Raw genomic sequence first — 19,150 nt, 5'->3', positions numbered from 1 at the left:
ATCATGAGAAAGACATGAAAAGATGCACATTTTTTCCCCTCTGGAGGAAAGATTTGGATTAATTTAGCAGCCAAACTGGGAACCCAAGTCTTGTGCTGAAGGATATTAACATCCCATCAGTCAGCATCCCACTGAGAGCAGACATGGTACAGTAAGTGATTGTTTTATCGTGATCGTAGTTTGTATTTATTGTTTAACACTTAGCAATACCGCTGCATGAGTTTTTCACTAAAGCTGCATCCGTTTAGCACACTGTTTCTAAAACCTGTAGCTCATCTTCCTAATATTCAGGCTCAAAAAGGTTCTGGCTCATCATCTGTTCCAAAGTAGTCATTGTTGTCTCTCATTAAGTCTGCCATTATTAGTAGGGTTGTTGTTGTTGAAGGAAATAGCAAACGTTGTGATGTGTCTGTGAAATCAATGTACCACCCTAATGCTTAAAATGAGTAAAATATGTCAATATTACCGTATTTTTCGGATTATAAATCGCACCGGAGTATAAGTCGCACCGGCCGAAAATGCATAATAAAGAAGGAAAGAAAACATATAAGTCGCTCTGGAGTATAAGTCGCATTTTTTGGGGAAATTTATTTGATAAAACCCAACACCAAGAATAGACATTTGAAAGGCAATTTAAAATAAATAAAGAATAGTGAACAACAGGCTGAATAAGTGTACGTTATATGAGGCATAAATAACCAACTGAGAACGTGCCTGGTATGTTAACGTAACATATTATGGTAAGAGTCATTCAAATAACTATAACATATAGAACATGCTATACGTTTACCAAACAATCGCTAAATCCCATGAAATCTTATACGTCTAGTCTCTTACGTGAATGAGCTAAATAATATTATTTGATATTTTACGGTAATGTGTTAATAATTTCACACATAAGTCGCTCCTGAGTATAAGTCGCACCCACGGCCAAACTATGAAAAAAACTGCAACTTATAGTCCGAAAAATACGGTACATGTTATTATGAATAAGCCTCTTACTAAATAACATATATACTTACAGTGTGTTTATAAAACTTCAACAGAGGTTTTTGGATGTTTTTAGTGTTTTTTTAGGCGGAATAGATCAAATGCCCATTACCTGCATTTTTAGCCACCTATTGCTATTGTTTATTTACTCGTCAGAATGCATAAAAAGAAAGACATATGTGTCCTTGTCTCACATCAGAATTGTAAATGATGGGCAAAATTACAATAAAAAGTGCAGTTCCCTTTTAAGTCAGGTTGTGTCAAATGGATTTTCTATTAAGAATGAATTTAATGAATATATTAAACACTATCAGAAAGAGTTCAAAATATTGTTTTGCCTTGTAGGGAGATGATGGCTTGCCAGGCATTCAAGGTCCACCAGCTTTCACTGGCCTTGAGGTAAAATTGTTATTGTTTTTTTTTCCTTAATTTACTTCGCAAACAAATGTCTTGTTTTTTGCATTTCGTACAGGGCCCTCCTGGAGAAATTGGACCTCATGGACCTGCAGGTCCCCTTGGGAATCCTGTAAGATTGTTTATGACTGATCACATTTTCACATTTGCATACTTATTATTAATTGTTAACTCCAGAGGAAAGAAAACATGGTCTTTTGTTCAAACGTTGACTTGCAGGGAGTGCAAGGAAGACTAGGACCTGAAGGCAAGCAGGGCAATAAAGGCGAGAAGGTAATAACAGGGTTTGTACATAAAAGTTAAAGTTAAAGTACCAATGATTGTCACACACACACTAGGTGTGGCGAAATTATTCTCTGCATTTGACCCATCACCCTTGATCACCCCCTGGGAGGTGAGGGGAGCAGTGGGCAGCAGCGGTGGCCGCGCCCGGGAATCATTTTTGGTGATTCAACCCCCAATTCCAACCCTTGATGCTGAGTGCCAAGCAGGGAGGTAATGGGTCCCATTTTTATAGTCTTTGGTATGACTCGGCCGGGGTTTGAACTCACAACCTACCGATCTCAGGGCGAACACTCTAACCACTAGGCCACTGAGTATCAGCAAATCTAATTTACCGTATTTTCCGGACTATAAGGCGCACTTTAAATCCTTTATTTTTCTCAGAATAAGTTTGGTTGACTATACACACCTTAATTACCTTTGTAGCTGTTATACGGGGCGTAAATGGTTTTAATCTGAAGATGATAAGGAAAACTTTTTGTTCATTTAGAACACCCCAGCTACAAGTGAATGAAGGGCATTCTTAGTCAACAGCCATGCATGTCACACTAAGGGTGGCCGTATAAACAAAGCCAACACTGGCATAAACATGTGCCATATTGTGAAATCCCACTAAACAATAACAAACACATTTCGGGAGAATATTTGAACCACAACTTAAACACAACAGAACAAATACCCAGAATGCCTTGCAGTAGTTCCAACTGCCCTATTTTTTGGGGGACGTGGTGTCGTGATAAGTGTGATCAGTAGATGGCAGTCAAACATAAGAGATAAGTCTCAAGTAAACAACACCAACATTTTTTAAATGTTTCATTAACAATATAGAACATTACACACGGTGCTCAAAAATCTATCAAAATGTTTTAATAGTAAATGTTTTAGTGCCATTTCCAATAAAAAGTAGTGTAAAGTTCTTATTTATATCTGTCAGTAAACTCGCCATGAAAGCGCTAAAACAAACCGGTGTAGTGAGTTGACATTATTCACCCAAGGAACTTTAGATATTAGAGTTCCATTTAATACATTTCAAAAGGTTCGAAAAAATTGTTTTCACATTTTCATAATGAGGTACTGTGTGTACATTTTTTGGGACAAAAATAAATTTATTCCATTTTGGAATAAGGCTGTAACATATAAAAATGTAGAAAATGTTTCGTACGGTGGAGAAGAGGACGGCACTGAGGCAGGGACGTCCTTTAGCCTAAATAAATGACTGTGGAGGGGGGCGTGGTCTGCAGGCCTGCCGCAGAGCAGGGTGTGTAAAGACCGGCCTCAGAGCACAGCTGGCAGGTGATTGGATTACCCAGCTGGGACTGATCATCCAATCACCTGCCATGCTTATCAGCAGCAGCCGCGCCGACACAGGAGAATGGAGTTGGAGTTGAGCAGACGCACGCACACACAAGAAAGACTGACAAGTTGTAGAGCAGAGTGCTGTCCTGGCGTGTGCATACGACAATAAAAGATTGTTCAACCCAGACTCCCGGGCTTCCGAGAAGGTCTATTGCAGTCAGGAGAACCCACAAGAGGGAAACCTCCACAGACGTGTGCAATAAATCCAAACGTGTATGGTTTGACTTTGTGGTGCGTCGAGCTGATGAGTTTTACCGCACAATGTTGAAGGTGCGCGTTGTGAGAGGTGCGGAAGTCCAGAAGTGGCAAGGCAGGCTCGGAGGTCCGTGGGCAAGTAAGAGGTCAAGGGCAAGAGCGAGGCGTCAGAGTTCGTGTCCAGGCGAGAGTTCGAGATCCAGGGAGGCAGCATGAAGACCAGAGAGAATTCAGGGATACGAGACACACACCTCCAATCCACGGAACGAAGAGGAACTGCAGGGTGACGACACAGGACAGGACACAATGAGCACAGAGGAGGGGAAACACAGAGAGCAAAGAAGCACGTAGGCGAGGAGAGCTAGAGACGTGTAGGGCTTACTGTACGGAGACAAGTAGCTACGTTCTGGCACTGGAACACAGGACAGGCTGACTTAAGAAGGCAGGGGAGCTCTCATCAGCGTCAGGTGTGTTGATTGTAGATTTCATGAAACCATCAGCGGCTAAAATCCTAAAATTAATTGTGTTGGAAATCTGTTTTGCCTGCGATGAGGTGGCGACTTGTCCAGGGTGTACGCCGCCTTCCACGCGAATGCAGCTGGGATAGGCTCCAGGCACCCCCAGCACCCCGAGAGGGACAAGCGGTAGAAAATGGATGGATGGAGGTTAACGTGTTTACTTTAAAAGCTGGAGTAAGCACAAAAAAAATGTAAGCTCAACCTAATATTGATTAATATCGTGTTAACTAACGATACACACCAGTGGAAGAAATGTAGTTTGTAGTTATAAATGATAGTTTATACCTTTCAATGCATGTGCTTTAAATAATAAGTTTACCTCTACTGTGGCATTTTTAATGAGCATCAGTGACGTGCGGTGAGGTTCATGACTGGTGAGGCACTGACTTCACCAGAGTCAGATTTACAAACATATGAACCCTAAAGAGTATCTTATTCACCATTTGATTGGCAGCAGTTAACGGGTTATGTTTAAAAGCTCATACCAGCATTCTTCCCTGCTTGGCACTCAGCATTAAGGGTTGGAATTGGGGGTTAAATCACCAAAAATTATTCCCGGGCGCGGCGCCGCTGCTGCCCACTGCTCCCCTCACCTCCCAAGGGTTAGCAAGGGGATGGGTCAAATGCAGATGACAAATTTCACCACACCTAGTGTGTGTGTGACAATCATTGGTACTTTAACTTAACTTTAACTTTACACAAAACTGTAACACACAAATAAGCGCATTTAATAAAAAAACGTTATTATGGTCTTACCTTTACTTATAAGTGCGGGAACAGTGGTGTTCGTGTTGGAGGAGTTGTGAATGAATGAAATATGAAATCCGTGCTGCAGTCTGCAGGTGTACCTATTGTTGTGTCCCTGCAGTCGTTTACGGCTCCTCCAGCGCGAGCATTGTTGTTTTTGCACTTTTTGGCTTCTTGTTAAGTGACTTTTTTTGGTTGGATTCGGTCTTGCACGTGGAGGGTTTGTGTGTGAGCTTTGGTTGGTGTGGCGCTCCCGTCGGGGGGTGCATTCTGCGGCGGAGGTGCATTAACCGGCACCAGGAGGCGGGATTACGCGAGCCTCACACAGTGCGTCTTCGCAGCAGTTTTATGATTGCTCAGCACAAGAAATACTTTACACACATACAGTTGTTGACAAAATACACTGTACATTATATACCTCAGCTAACTAAACTATGGAAATGTATAATATAATTCATATAGCAATACGGTCTCACTGCACAGCAGGCCAGCAGTTAGCCGAGTCCGCAATCCATGTTGAGGCACAACTGAGTGACGTGCCTCAACTGGCTGCTGATCACCGCAACGTCTCTTCTCAGTATTTGAACGGCAAATGTGAAAATTCAGCGATTTTGAATAAAAAGGATCTAAAACTGGTGAAGTTAAATGGAAAATAACTTTATAGTATAATCACTGGATACATATAACAATTTAATGAATTGTTTTTCTTTTTACATTTTTTTTCTTTCCATGTCACTGGTGAGCATGTATGAAACTATATACTTTTTATATTGATGTTGACATGGTGGTACAGGGGTTAGTGTGTGTGCCTCACAATACAAAGGCCTGGGTTCGATCCCCGGGGTCTTTCTGGGTGTAGTTTGCATGTTCTCCTCCGGGTACTCCGGCTTCCTTCCACCTCCAAAGACATGCACCTGGGGATAGGTTGATTGGCAACACTAAATTGACCCTAGTGTGTGAATGTGAGTGTGAATGTTGTCTGTCTATCTGTGTTGGCCCTGCAATGAGATGGCGACTTGTCCAGGGTGTACTTTTGCCCGAGTGCAGCTGGGATAGGCTCCAGCACCCCCCCGAAGCGGTAGAAAAATGGATGGATGAATATTTTCAGACCGGCACTTAATAATTAATAACTCCAAATAAATACTGTTTTCTCAACATTCTCACCTTAATTGTTTTGACTGACTTTTTTTGGGACTAAGTCCGAAAGCCCTTAGATTCGATACATGGAAGGCCTATGCAAATATACGGTAAATGTGTCCTGAACAGTTTAGCCCTTTTTTCTACGAATAAACTTGTATTTCTCCCCCCCACAGGGAGATGATGGCAAGAGTGGTTCGTCAGGAAAGACTGGTCATATTGGGAGAAGGGTAAAAGCTTCCTTTCAATATAAACACATTCCATTGCAATGTTGCTGAAGCTTAGTGTTTGCCAACCTTTCCTGAGGAAATTTGGTACATAAAATATTTTACAAAATAAAGTGTCACCACCAAATAAAAGTGCCACACAAAGTGGCAACTTAATTACTTCAATCTGCCTTCTAGTGAAAGAGCATTTCATTCTGCCTGTCACCATAAATAGATGAACAAATTTACATTTGTGCCAATCTATCATCCATCAATCAGTATGGGCCCATTTCCGTGAAAAGTATGTGATCGGCCATTGCTAATTAATCCCTTTCAATGCTGATCACAAAAGCTGATCCCTCTGGCTCATACTTTATTTTTAGAGCCGCTACCCTAAGTTAATAGGCATCCCTTCCATTGCGGCAAATATGCTACATTTCTGACATGTATTATTATCATACTTGCCAACCCTCACGATTTTTCCGGGAGACTCCTGAATTTCAGTGCCCCTCCCGAAAATCTCCCGAGGCAACCATTCTCCCGAATTTCTCCCGATTTTCACCCGGACAACAATATTAAGGGCGTGCCGTGATAGCACTGCCTTTCGCGTCCTCTATAACCTGTCGTCACGTCCGCTTTTTCACAATTTAAACAACGTGCCGTTCCAGTCACATGTTGTATGCAGCTTCTGCATACACACGAAGGTGACTGCAAGACATACTTGATCAACAGCCATACAGGTCACACTGAGGGTGGCCGTATAAACAACTTTAACACTGTTACAAATATGCGCCACACTGTGAACCCACACCAAACAAGAATGACAAACACATTTTGGGAGAACATACGCACCGTAACACAACATAAACACAACAGAACAAATACCCAGAATCCCTTGCATCCCAAACTCTTCCGGGCTACAATATACACCCCGCTACACCCCCCCATCTTCCGAATTCGAAGGTCTCAAGGTTGGCAAGTATGATTATTATCACCGGCTGACAAGGCTAAACATATTACAGATCGAGTGAGAACAAGCAGGAGCAGACATGCTAATTGCTAGGCTAGCCGCTAAGCAAGCTTTAAACAACAGATGAACGCATGTTAAAGCAGACAGTAAGCAGATATTAATAGGACATTGATAAGTAGACCAATACGAGTTACAAAGAGGATATTACAACAACCGTTGCCGTGTAGCGGCCAGCCGTATATGCAAGGACAGGGCAGATCCATCCATATAGCATGTATATATATATATATATATATATATATATATATATATATATATATATATATATATATATATATATATATATATATATATATATATGTGTGTGTATATAAATATATATACATATGTATATATGTATATATATATATATATATATATATATATATATATATATATATATATATATATATATATATATATTTATATATATATATATATATATATATATATATATATATATATATATATATATATATATATATATATATATATATATAGATATATACACACAGTACAGGCCAAAATTTTTGGACACATCATCTCATTCAATGTGTTTTCTTTATTTTCATGACTATTTACATTGTAGATTGTCACTGAAGGCATCAAAACTATGAATGAACACATGTGGAGTTATGTACTTAACAAAAAAAGGTGAAATAACTGAAAACATGTTTTATATTGTAGTTTCTTCAAAATAGCCTCCATTTGTGCTGATTACTTTTTTGCACACTCTTGGCATTCTCTCGATGAGCTTCAAGAGGTAGTCACCTGAAATGGTTTTCACTTCACAGGTGTGCTTGAAGCTCATCGAGAGAATGCCAATAGTGTGCAAAGCAGTAATCAGAGCAAAGGGTGGCTATTTTGAAGAAACTAGAATATAAAACATGTTTTCAGTTATTTCACCTTTTTTGTTAAGTACATAACTCCACATGTGTTTATTCATCGTTTTGATACCTTCAGTGACAATCTACAATGTAAATAGTCATGAAAAAAATATATATACATATATACTGCATATACTGTATATATGTATGTGTATATTTATATATATGTATGTATATACTGTATATATATATATATATATATATATATATATATATATATATATATATATATATATATATATATATATATATATGATAAATACCAGAGTGATTAGATTGATGTGTTTTTACAAAATCAGTTTATTGTTGTTTTTTTAATGTTTATAAATTAATTGAATAAGTTTCACGACACAGAAGGATTTCAAAGAGTTGTAGATTGTAATTTTTGATTTTGTTTTAGTTATTGACTTTGTTTTGAATAAACATTTATATGTAAAAAAACAACAACCAAAAAACTATAAATATTGTGTTTATTATATTGTTACACATTTAAAAAAATAACAGTTATCACATATGATATTATCGGTATTAGAAGTGGCAGCATAAAACCGGGATCGGAATATCCCTATTTTGTAATAAAAATGTAATAATTTTCAAACCCATTAAAGTTAATTCAATATGTTCCCTGACACTAAATGAGCTCAAATTTTCCGTGGCACAGTCGTAGGGAATCACTGCTGCAAACAATGCAAATGTGTATGACTACAATATTTTATGTTTATGAAAAGTAATTCATTAAACGGATGATATTCTCAGGAAGGCAATGAGTACAAAAGTTTTTTGTAGCCCTCTGAGACACTTGTGATTAAGGGCTATAACAAATAAACTTTGATTGATTGATTGATACAAGAAATAGTTTGACCGACATTGTTAAAATAATCGTTTGTGTTTGTGTTGATTCTCCACTCTGATTTCTTTGTGGTTGTGTCTTTAAAAAACTGACGATAGGGAAAACGAGGGAAACTTGGAGTCAGAGGGACCAGGGGTATGAGAGGACCAAAAGTAAGTCCACACTCTGTGCACATCATATTAAATTATACTCCATGAGCCCAGACAAATTTGTGTATTGTGGTTTAGGGTGAAAAGGGAGAAACAGGACTACCAGGACATCTTGGCTGGCCAGGAATGATTGTAAGACACTTTTTACTCAATGGCTTGTTTCACAGTGTTTGAGTTTAACAGAAAAGAAGCAGATGATTGTGTAATAGTCCTATATTTACATTAGGAGTGTCCTGATCCGATATTAATATTGTACATCGGTCTGAAATCATCAAAACATAAAGGGCTTACGTATGTGTAAAATGTGTGATAAGCTAGAGTAGGTAATAAGTGTCCTTAATTGAACAATATTGCAGTCTAAAACAGCACATTTGTCAATACAAACAACTGTCTAATAGTTATAGTTGCATATCACTCACACATGCAAAGTCTCCAAGGTAGAAACGTATTGGAAAGTATCCAGTAAGACAAGTTTCCGCATCATTTATCGCATAGAGCTTCGTACAATGAATTATTGCGGCCGCTAGGTGTCGCCAAAAATATAATAAACTCTCCACTTCAAATTCAAACACATCATACTGTAAATATGTCATAATGTCAGTGTTTTTATACCTACAATTGTTCTTTAAGTAATTTCACCTGATCAAACCTTCTCTAGCATTTCACACTACAGAATAATACAAATGAGTACGATGATTCGTGCTGATATTGTGCCGGATTAACATTGGTACGCTCCAATAGTCAAAAGTCGTATCAAAAGTGAAAAAGTTGTATCAGGACACTCCAAATTTACATTGCAAGATTAAAAGATAAGTATCTAAAGAGTCAGTAATTGAATATGCACCTGATGATTGTCTCATTTCTAAGGGCGTCCCTGGTTTACGTGGCGATGTGGGGGATCTCGGAGGAAAAGGAAAAGAGGTAAAAAGAAGCTCTAGATGTGGTGGAATCAAATAAATAGGGATGAGTAGTAATAAAATAAATACTAAATAAGGTATAAACTGTTTCTTACTCATATTTAATGAGTGATTTTTCCAGGTTCATTGACCTTATTGATATACTGTACACGCTGACCCTGTCCAAGCACAAGCTAATGAGGGCCACTATCAAAACTTTCAATAAAAAGCCAACAACGCCCTATTTGAAATGTTGCCCATCCGCCACAATCCACATATCTTTCCCTTTTTTGTGAGGTACAGATAGTAAAAAAAAAACTGCTAGCACAATGGGGCTTTCAATGCAGGTAATGGGGATTAATCAGTTTTGCATATACAGACAAAAAAAATCTCCAAAAACGTTTTATTTACATGATATAACCATGTAGTAAAATGCAAAAATATATTAACAGTATTTTGCTCATGTTAAGTATCACCGGAACAAACTTCTTTCTTGGGCGCATTGATTTCACAGAGCGCATAGCATCTAACACAACTTCCGTCAACAACACAGAAAGCACATTCATGGTTTGCTACCACTAATCATGGCAGAATATCAAAGCCGACAAATAATTATATTTTGGGACAAATGATGATCCAGAATCTTATATTTTTAAGCCAGAATATAATAACTGGAAAATTAATGCAAAAATGTATGAATAGGGCCGTGTTGTGAACCTCCATCCGGTGGGTAGCGGAGGGTGTATATTGTAGCGTCCCGGAAGAGTTAGTGCTGCAAGGGGTTCTGGGTATTTGTTCTGTTGTGTTTATGTTGTGTTACGGTGCGGATGTTCTCCCGAAATGTGTTTGTCATTGTTGTTTGGTGTGGGTTCACAGTGTGGCGCATATTTGTAACAGTGTTAAAGTTGTTTATACGGCCACCCTCAGTGTGACATGTATGGCTGTTGACCAAGTATGCCTTGCATTCACTTGTGTGTGTGAAAAGCCGTAGATATTATGTGATTACGTGAAAACGCTAACGTGAAAACAAGAGACATACGTCTTTCCCTGTTCAAAACAACATCCTTCAATCTTAAAGTCTAATAAACACATTACTGTCTAAGCAACTAATTTATTCAGTTGTGCACATTGAACTACAAGCTGTGCTTTCTTTGCACGGAATTAGCAGGAATGTTTGTTATTGCTAGAGGTAAATGCTGTAATTGTTACCTGTGTTATTCTGCTAGCTTTGCTTATGTCAAGCCTGCTTATGCTTTTGGGCACTAATAGTGAGAATTAAACGTCTCTTACCTGTACACTGCTTCCTAGTCTTTTGCATTCTGGGAACACAAAATACCAACGCCATGCTGAACCGTGACAAGGGGTTCCAAATAGAGATGTCCGATAATGGCTTTTTTGCCGATATCCGATATTCCGATAATGTCCAACTCTTAATTACCGATACCGATATCAACCGATACCGATATATACAGTCGTGAAATTAACACATTATTATGCCTAATCTTGTTGTGATGCCCCGCTGGATGCATTAAACAATGTAACAAGGTTTTCCAAAATAAATCAACTCAAGTTATGGAAAAAAATGCCGACATGGCACTGCCATATTTATTATTGAATTCAGAAAGTGCATTATTTTTTTTAACATGCCTCAAAACAGCAGCTTGGAATTTGGGACATGCTCTCCCTGAGAGGAGGAGATTGAGGTGGGCGGGGTTGGAGGGGGGCGGGGTTGAGGTAGGGGGGTAGGGGGTAGCGGGGGGTGTATATTGTAGCGTCCCGGAAGAGTTAGTGCTGCAAGGGGTTCTGGATATTTGTTCTGTTGTGTTTATGTTGTGTTACGGTGCGGATGTTCTCCCGAAATGTGTCTGTCATTCTTGTTTGGTGTGGGTTCACAGTGTGGCGCATAGTTGTAACAGTGTTAAAGTTGTTTATACGGCCACCCTCAGTGTGACCTGTATGGCTGTTGACCAAGTATGGATCGCATTCACTTGTGTGTGTGAAAAGCCGTAGATATTATGTGATTGGGCCGGCACGCAAAGGCAGTGCCTTTAAGGTTTATTGGCGCTCTGTACTTCTCCCTACGTCCGTGTACACAGCGGCGTTTTAAAAAGTCATAAATTTTACTTTTTGAAACCAATACCGATAATTTCCGAACTGATACCGATAATTTCCGATATTACATTTTAAAGCATTTATCGGCCGATAATATCGGCAGTCCGATGTTATCGGACAACTCTAGTTCCAAAGGTTTAATGTAGACATTATTTTCACGGAGTGGCCTTTCATGTGTGGCAGATATATACATTAAAAATAAAAATACAACTCACTATAACGCTGAACGAGCTGGAGCCACAAGATATAACAAATGGCGACTTCCGATTGGGAGTTTAATTAAACATTTATAAACAAGCTTATTGGTGTGTTCTTATGGGACAGGCGAAAGTTACATTGGAAAAAATGTGGTTGTTTATCATTTATTTCATGTTTCTGGTCGGCCCAGTAGCAAATGTGTCACGGACCGGTACCAGTCCTCGGACCGTTGGTTGGATATTGAACAATACACATGTATCCTAATAGGTTAAACATGACACATCCGTATAATGCAGTGGGCCATTCCGGCCACCTATAATAAAGGACAAAGTATAGCACAGTAATTTGACAATGATCTCGGAGTATGTGCTTGTACTGCCATCTAGTGTCTACTTAAGTCAGTACGGTTTAAAATGAGTAAAACATCAATACAGTATTTTTGGGCAATTTTTGTTGAAATCATGTGATTTTTTTTAGGTTACGGTTACAAGGAACAAATTCATCAAACCACAAGTTAATTCAATGTTAATGAAAGAAAAAATGTCAAAAAAAAAAAAAAAAGCTTTTAAAATCATGGGGGGACTGAAAATTTGGCTTTTACCCAAAATCTTAGTTAAGTGGAAAATGTATATTTATTGTCCTCAGGGTGAGAAGGGTGACATGGGCCTTCGTGGACCACCCGGACTTGATGGCCCCAAGGTAGGCTTTGTTTAATTATAGCTCATATAGTTATTTATTTTTGTCAACATTTCACTGTGTTTATTTGTTTAGGGTATCCGTGGGCCTGTCGGGTCGCCAGGTGAAGATGGTCTACAGGGAGAGCAGGTAGAAATGACAAGTGTTTTGTCTTTTTCATGCACCGCAAAAAATATTATATACTAATGCTTAATCACAGAAAGTGTGGACATGATTTCTTGGAAACATCATGCACTTTTAAGTTCACTTACTGTACTTAAAGGCCTACTGAAATGCGATTTTCTTATTTAAACGGGGATAGCAGGTCCATTCTATGTGTCATACTTGATCATTTCGCGATATTGCCATATTTTTGATTTAGTAGAAAACATCGACGATAAAGTTTGCAACTTTTGGTTGCCTGAACCGGAAGTAGCAGACGAGTAGCGTGACGTCACAGGTTGTGGAGCTCCTCACATCTGCACATTGTTTACAATCATGGCCACCAGCAGCGAGAGCGATTCGGACCGAGAAAGCGACGATTTCCCCATTAATTTGAGCGAGGATGAAAGATTTGTGGATGAGGAAAGTGAGAGTGAAGGACTAGAGGGCAGTGGGAGCCATTCAGATAGGGAAGATGCTGTGAGAGGCGGGTGGGACCTGAAATTCAGCTGGGAATGACTAAAACAGTAAATAAACACAAGACACATACATATATATATATATATATATATATATATATATATATATATATATATATATATATATATATATATATATATATATATACTCTATTAGCCACAACACAACCAGGCTTATATTTAATAAGCCACAAATTAATCCCGCATAACAAACACCTCCCCCCTCCCGTCCATATAACCCGCCAATACAACTCAAACACCTGCACAACACACTCAATCCCACAGCCCAAAGTACCGTTCACCTCCCCAAAGTTCATACAGCACATATATTTCCCCAAAGTCCCCAAAGTTACATACGTGACATGCACATAGCGGCACGCACGTACGGGCAAGCGATCAAATGTTTGGAAGCCGCAGCTGCATGCGTACTCACGGTACCGTGTCTGTGTATCCAACTCAAAGTCCTCCTGGTAAGAGTCTCTGTTGTCCCAGTTCTCCACAGGCCAATGGTAAAGCTTGACTGTAATCTTTCGGGAATGTAAACAATGAAACACCGGCTGTGTTTGTGTTGCTGCAGTCGGCCGCAATACACCGCTTCCCACCTACAGCTTTCTTCTTTGCTGTCTCCATTGTTCATTGAACAAATTGCAAAAGATTCACCAACACAGATGTCCAGAATAGTGTGTAATTTGGCGATGAAAACTGACGACTTAATAGCTGGCCACCATGCTGTCCAAAAATGTCCTCTACAATCCGTGACATCACGCGCTGACGTCATCATACCGAGACGTTTTCAGCAGGATATTTCGCGCGAAATTTAAAATTGCACTTTAGTAAGCTAACCCGGCCGTATTGGCATGTGTTGCAATGTTAAGATTTCATCATTGATATATAAACTATCAGACTGCGTGGTCGGTAGTAGTGGGTTTCAGTAGGCCTTTACTGTTGTGTGAATGTGGTACATGTACTACATATTCACACTGAGTCAGGGAAATGCAAGTTATTAATACTGTAGGTATTCAATGTGATAAAGTTTAAAATGACGACTGTGGTTGAAAATAGATTTTCATTGTCTGCAAAAGCAGCAGAAACCATTGTTAATTGTGTTGTCACAAATCTTTTCAGGTTCACACGCATATTGATACATCATGTGATTATTTATGGGGTGAAACAATGTTTTTTTATTTTGGCTGCCATCGAAGAAAAATCCATAAATTATCCACTCTGTTTTGTAGGCCGCAGGGTTCAAAGTGTAGGTAAAATCTAGCGTCTTATATTCCGGAATTTAATGTACATACGTTTAGCTTGTGTGGTATTTTGTTTTAGCTGTTGTATAGCTGCTAGTCCTACTAACCTACCATGTTTACCTTTTGTACAAAAGCCAAAACCAGTGAAGTTGGCACGTTGTGTAATTCGCAAATAAAAACAGAATACGATGATTTGCAAATCCTTTTCAACTTATATTCAATTGAATAGACTGCAAAGACAAGATATTTAATGTTCGAACTGAGAAACTTAATTTTTGTTTTGCAAATATTCATTAACTTAGAATTTAATGGCAGCAACACATTGCAAAAAAGTTGGCACAGGGGTATTTTTACCACTGTGTTACATGGCCTTTCCTTTTAACAACACTCAGTAAACATTTGGGAACTGGGGAGACCAATTTTTGAAGTTACAGATGAGTGTCCATTGGATGAGAATGCCAGTTAGTGGTCTTGTATTAATGCAATTAAAAATGCCTCCCATGCATTTTGCAAACATATTTCCCCAAACCAATATGCATTGAATCTGATTGTGGTTTCTCTCTTCTCTGACTTTCACAGGGAAATATTGGTTCAACGGGACCGAGGGGCAGAACAGGCACACCTGGATTACCTGTAAATTTCAGTAATATTACAATCTTGTACAATGTCATTTATTCTTAGCGTATTAAACCATGTGTTATTTTGTTCTGCTTACCTAAAATGCAGTTTTGAATCAATCTAACCATATGTAGAACAGTGGTTTGCACGTTCGCCTCGCAGTCATGAGTTAAGTGTTCAAATATATGTGCCGTTGAAGGCAAAGCAGCAGGAAACGCTTAAAACAAAATAAAAAATAACGAGCACAGAAAGCAACGTGCACAAACCACAATGACCCCTGATGGCATAATTAAGCCAATGGTTGATTTGAACATTACTTTTTTGTTTACACTGAATGTGACTTATGATTGCAGGGGTTATCTTTTGTGCCGATAAAATTCCATATAAATCTAAAAAATGCAAATTGTTTTTACTCTACACCCAATTAGGCACATTTTACTTTGATGTTACACTTCAAGAAACAATTAGAGACATACAATGAGTATAAGTCGCACCGACCGAAAATGCATAATAAAGAAGGAAAAAAAACATATATAAGTCGCACTGGAGTATAAGTCGCATTTTTTGGGGAAATTTATTTGATAAAACCCAACACCAAGAATAGACATTTGAAAGGCAATTTAAATTAAATAAAGAATAGTGAACAACAGGTTGAATAAGTGTACGTTATATGAGGCATAAATAACCAAGTGAGAACGTGCCTGGTATGTTAACGTAACATATTATGGTAAGAGTCATTCAAATAACTATAACATATAGAACATGCTATACGTTTACCAAACAATCTGTCACTCCTAATCGCTAAATCCCATGAAATATTATACGTCTAGTCTCTTACGTGAATGAGCTAAATAATATTATTTGATATTTTACGGTAATGTGTTAATAATTTCACACATAAGTCGCTCCTGAGTATAAGTCGCACCAAAAAACTGCGACTTATAGTCCGAAAAATACGGTAGTACTTTGGGATATAATTGCCCCTACTTTTGAGTTGGTCGGTATACAAGCTGTCTCTCAGCTAACTGTTATGTTTTGATTACAAGCAAAACATTTTGGTTTTGATCCTCTATGCCAGGGGTGTCAAACTCATTTTAAATCGGTGGGCCACATGGAGAAAAATCTACTCCCAAGTGGGCCGGACTGATAAAATCACGGCACTATAACTTAATAATAAAGACAAATTAAGATTGTTTTCTTTGTTTAAAAATAGAACAAGCACAATCTGAAATTGTACAAATCATAATGTTGTTGTTTTTTTTGTTTTTTTTTACAATTACCTGTTGTGGTTAATAGTATTCTATCTTTATTTTTTGTTATTTATATTTTCTGAATAAATTTCCGATATTACATTTTAAAGCATTTATCGGCCAATAATGTCGGCAGTCCGATATTATTGGACATCCCAATTATTTATGTAGTTTGATCATTTTCCTCAACTGATGTACTAACATCATGGGGTTTATTTTGTACATACGTAGCATCATCTAACAATGTACAATGAGCTGCTATTGCGACATCCAGTGGACACATTTAGAACAGCGGTTTCTTTCATTAAAACATTTCAGGTTAATATTTATACTTAACAAACTCATCCCGCGGGCCGGATAAAACCTGTTCGCAGGAAAGTACCAGCACTCTTTTTTACGAAGCCATGCTGTTGTAACACGTGCTGAATGTGGCTTGGCACTCATATGGAAACATGGTTTGTAAATACATATTTACGTTTGACACCCCTGCTCTATGCTTTCAAAAATTCACACCCTGCTGGATTTAGAGGAATATGCAGCGCAGCGAATGCCAAAACCAAAAACAGGCAGATATCTACTGTATTAAATCTACCATAGATCTAGAGTAGCACAGAACTATGTTTTTTTTTTTGGTCATGATGCAAATTTCCTCTGTGTTGCAGGGCATGTTTGGGTTGCAGGTAAGATTCTCACTTCAAAGTTCCATTTATTATCATTCAGTGTTTCATGTGTACACCAACTTTACTACTAAGTTGAAGTGAGAATTCATGAGAATGTTGCTGTTTAAAATGTTTGTCTGTAATAATGTTCCGATGTTTTCTTCTACCTGAAGGGTTTTAAAGGCTATCAAGGTTTTCCTGGTCTGCCTGGCAGAAGAGGCCTCCCGGTGAGTTCATAAAAAAAAAAAAAAACCACCAAGTCTGACATGCTTGGAACACCACCAGGAAAATAGATGATTACTCAAATGTCTTTATGATTAAGTCAAATATACTTATTTTGCATTTTAATCAGCACTCATTATGATGTTTCTTTATCTTCCTGTTGAAGGGTCCACCTGGTGTTCCTGGATTACCAGGACCATCTCTAAACATGACTTTGACAGAACTCAAGGCAAGTAACGAACCTTGAGAATGTAACTTAGAATTTAGTTCCAGGACACCCCGAAGGATGTCAAACAGTCACAATGATAACATCTTTATTACTGTATAGGGAATGTTTCCAATACCATTCTTAACATTCATGTAATTGTTTAATTCGTTTGACGAGTGATTTATGACCATGTTTGTTATAGTTGTAGTGTTCTTGTGCAGTGCATTGTAACGCTGACCTAACGCTGATATAAACCAGAGCCAGTGAAGATCTCCATAGACATACCAGTGAAAACTAGAAAATAAAGTAATTCAAATATACTTATTATTCTTGTACATATTTGTATAATAATTCAGTGTACAATATAGTTCAAACAGTAGATGCAATGTAAAGAAATGACCAGCAGAGGACTACTGCATTTCCTTATTGCAGTGTGTACCGTGAGATACAGTCTGGTGTGTCGTGGGAGATTATGTAATTTCACCTAATTGGGTTAAAAATATTTTTTTGCAAACCAGTAATTATAATCCGCAAATGTGCCGTTGTTGAGTGTCTGAGGCAGTGTGCAGGCAAAAAGGTATCTAATGCTTAAACCAAAAATAAACAAAAGGCAAGTGCTGCTAAGAAAAGGCATTGAAGCATAGGGATGGCTATGCAAAACCCAGCTAAAACTGAACTGGCTGCAAAGTAAACAAAAACAGAATGCTGGACGACAGCAAAGACTTACAGCGTCCACAAAGTACATCCGTACATGACATGACAATCAACAACAAAATAGGAGCGCAAGACAAGAATTAAAACACTACACACAGGAAAAGACCAAAAAACTCCAAATAAGTCTACCTGCTCTTCTGGTTAGAGTGTCCGCCCTGAGATCGGTTGGTTGTCAGTTCAAACCCCGGCCAAGTCATACCAAAGACGATAAAAATGGGACCCATTACCTCCCTGCTTGGCACCCAGGATCAAGGGTTGGAATTGGGGGTTAAATCACGAAAATGATTCTCGGGCGCGGCCACTGCTGCTGCTCACTGCTCCTGCTCACTGCTCCTCTCACCTCCTAGGGGTGAACAAGGGGATGGGTCAAATTTCACCACACCTAGTGTGTGTGTGTGTGACAATCATTGGTACTTTAACTTTAAGTCACGGCGTTATGTGACAGGTGGAGACAGTACACCTACTTTGAGACAAGAGCTATATTGATGCATGCTTGGTTATGGTTTGAATTCATATCCAACAATTGCGAGAATGACTTTTTACTGTCAATATCGGCTGTTTAATTTTTTTATGTCTTCTGCTGGTGGTGTACCTCGAAATTTTTTCAATGAAAATTATGTGCCTTGGCTCAAAAAAGTTTGAAAAACACTGCCTTATTGAATAGTACATAGTGAGCAGATGTACACAAAGTTTACTTTTAAACGTCTCCAACATGAAATTACCTTCTTATTATCCATTTATATCAGTTTCTCTAAAATGTTTTACTGTGAATGTCAACGGCACATGTAGAAATATCTGCTTTACTTTTCACACCAAATCAGGAAGCGAACAGGAAGGGATTTAGCACATGTGACATCATCAATACAGCAATTAGCGATCACAATGTACAACAATATTACCGTATTTTTCGGAGTATAAGTCGCTCCGGAGTATAAGTCGCACCGGCCGAAAATGCATAATAAAGAAGGAA

The 19,150-nt window shown here is 38.4% G+C and overlaps 1 protein-coding gene across 1 annotated transcript in view; it reads left to right on the top strand.

Moving 5' to 3' along the window:
• Positions 1–1,650: 1,650 nt before the first annotated feature.
• The window catches only part of LOC133619798 (collagen alpha-1(II) chain-like), a 36,004-nt gene continuing 18,504 nt past the window's right edge, over positions 1,651–19,150 (top strand). Inside the window, exons 1-11 of the mRNA XM_061981058.2 lie at positions 1,651–1,677; positions 5,816–5,869; positions 8,690–8,743; positions 8,819–8,872; positions 9,608–9,661; positions 12,592–12,645; positions 12,718–12,771; positions 15,089–15,142; positions 17,040–17,057; positions 17,210–17,263; positions 17,425–17,487. Coding sequence (XP_061837042.1) covers positions 8,729–8,743; positions 8,819–8,872; positions 9,608–9,661; positions 12,592–12,645; positions 12,718–12,771; positions 15,089–15,142; positions 17,040–17,057; positions 17,210–17,263; positions 17,425–17,487 — 420 coding nt within the window. The 5' untranslated portion in view covers positions 1,651–1,677; positions 5,816–5,869; positions 8,690–8,728. The remainder of the gene's footprint in view (positions 1,678–5,815; positions 5,870–8,689; positions 8,744–8,818; positions 8,873–9,607; positions 9,662–12,591; positions 12,646–12,717; positions 12,772–15,088; positions 15,143–17,039; positions 17,058–17,209; positions 17,264–17,424; positions 17,488–19,150) is intronic.

The sequence above is a fragment of the Nerophis lumbriciformis genome, linkage group LG20 (assembly GCF_033978685.3).
Source record: "Nerophis lumbriciformis linkage group LG20, RoL_Nlum_v2.1, whole genome shotgun sequence".
NCBI lineage: Eukaryota > Metazoa > Chordata > Actinopteri > Syngnathiformes > Syngnathidae > Nerophis > Nerophis lumbriciformis.
This window is presented reverse-complemented; position numbering and strand designations above follow the sequence as displayed.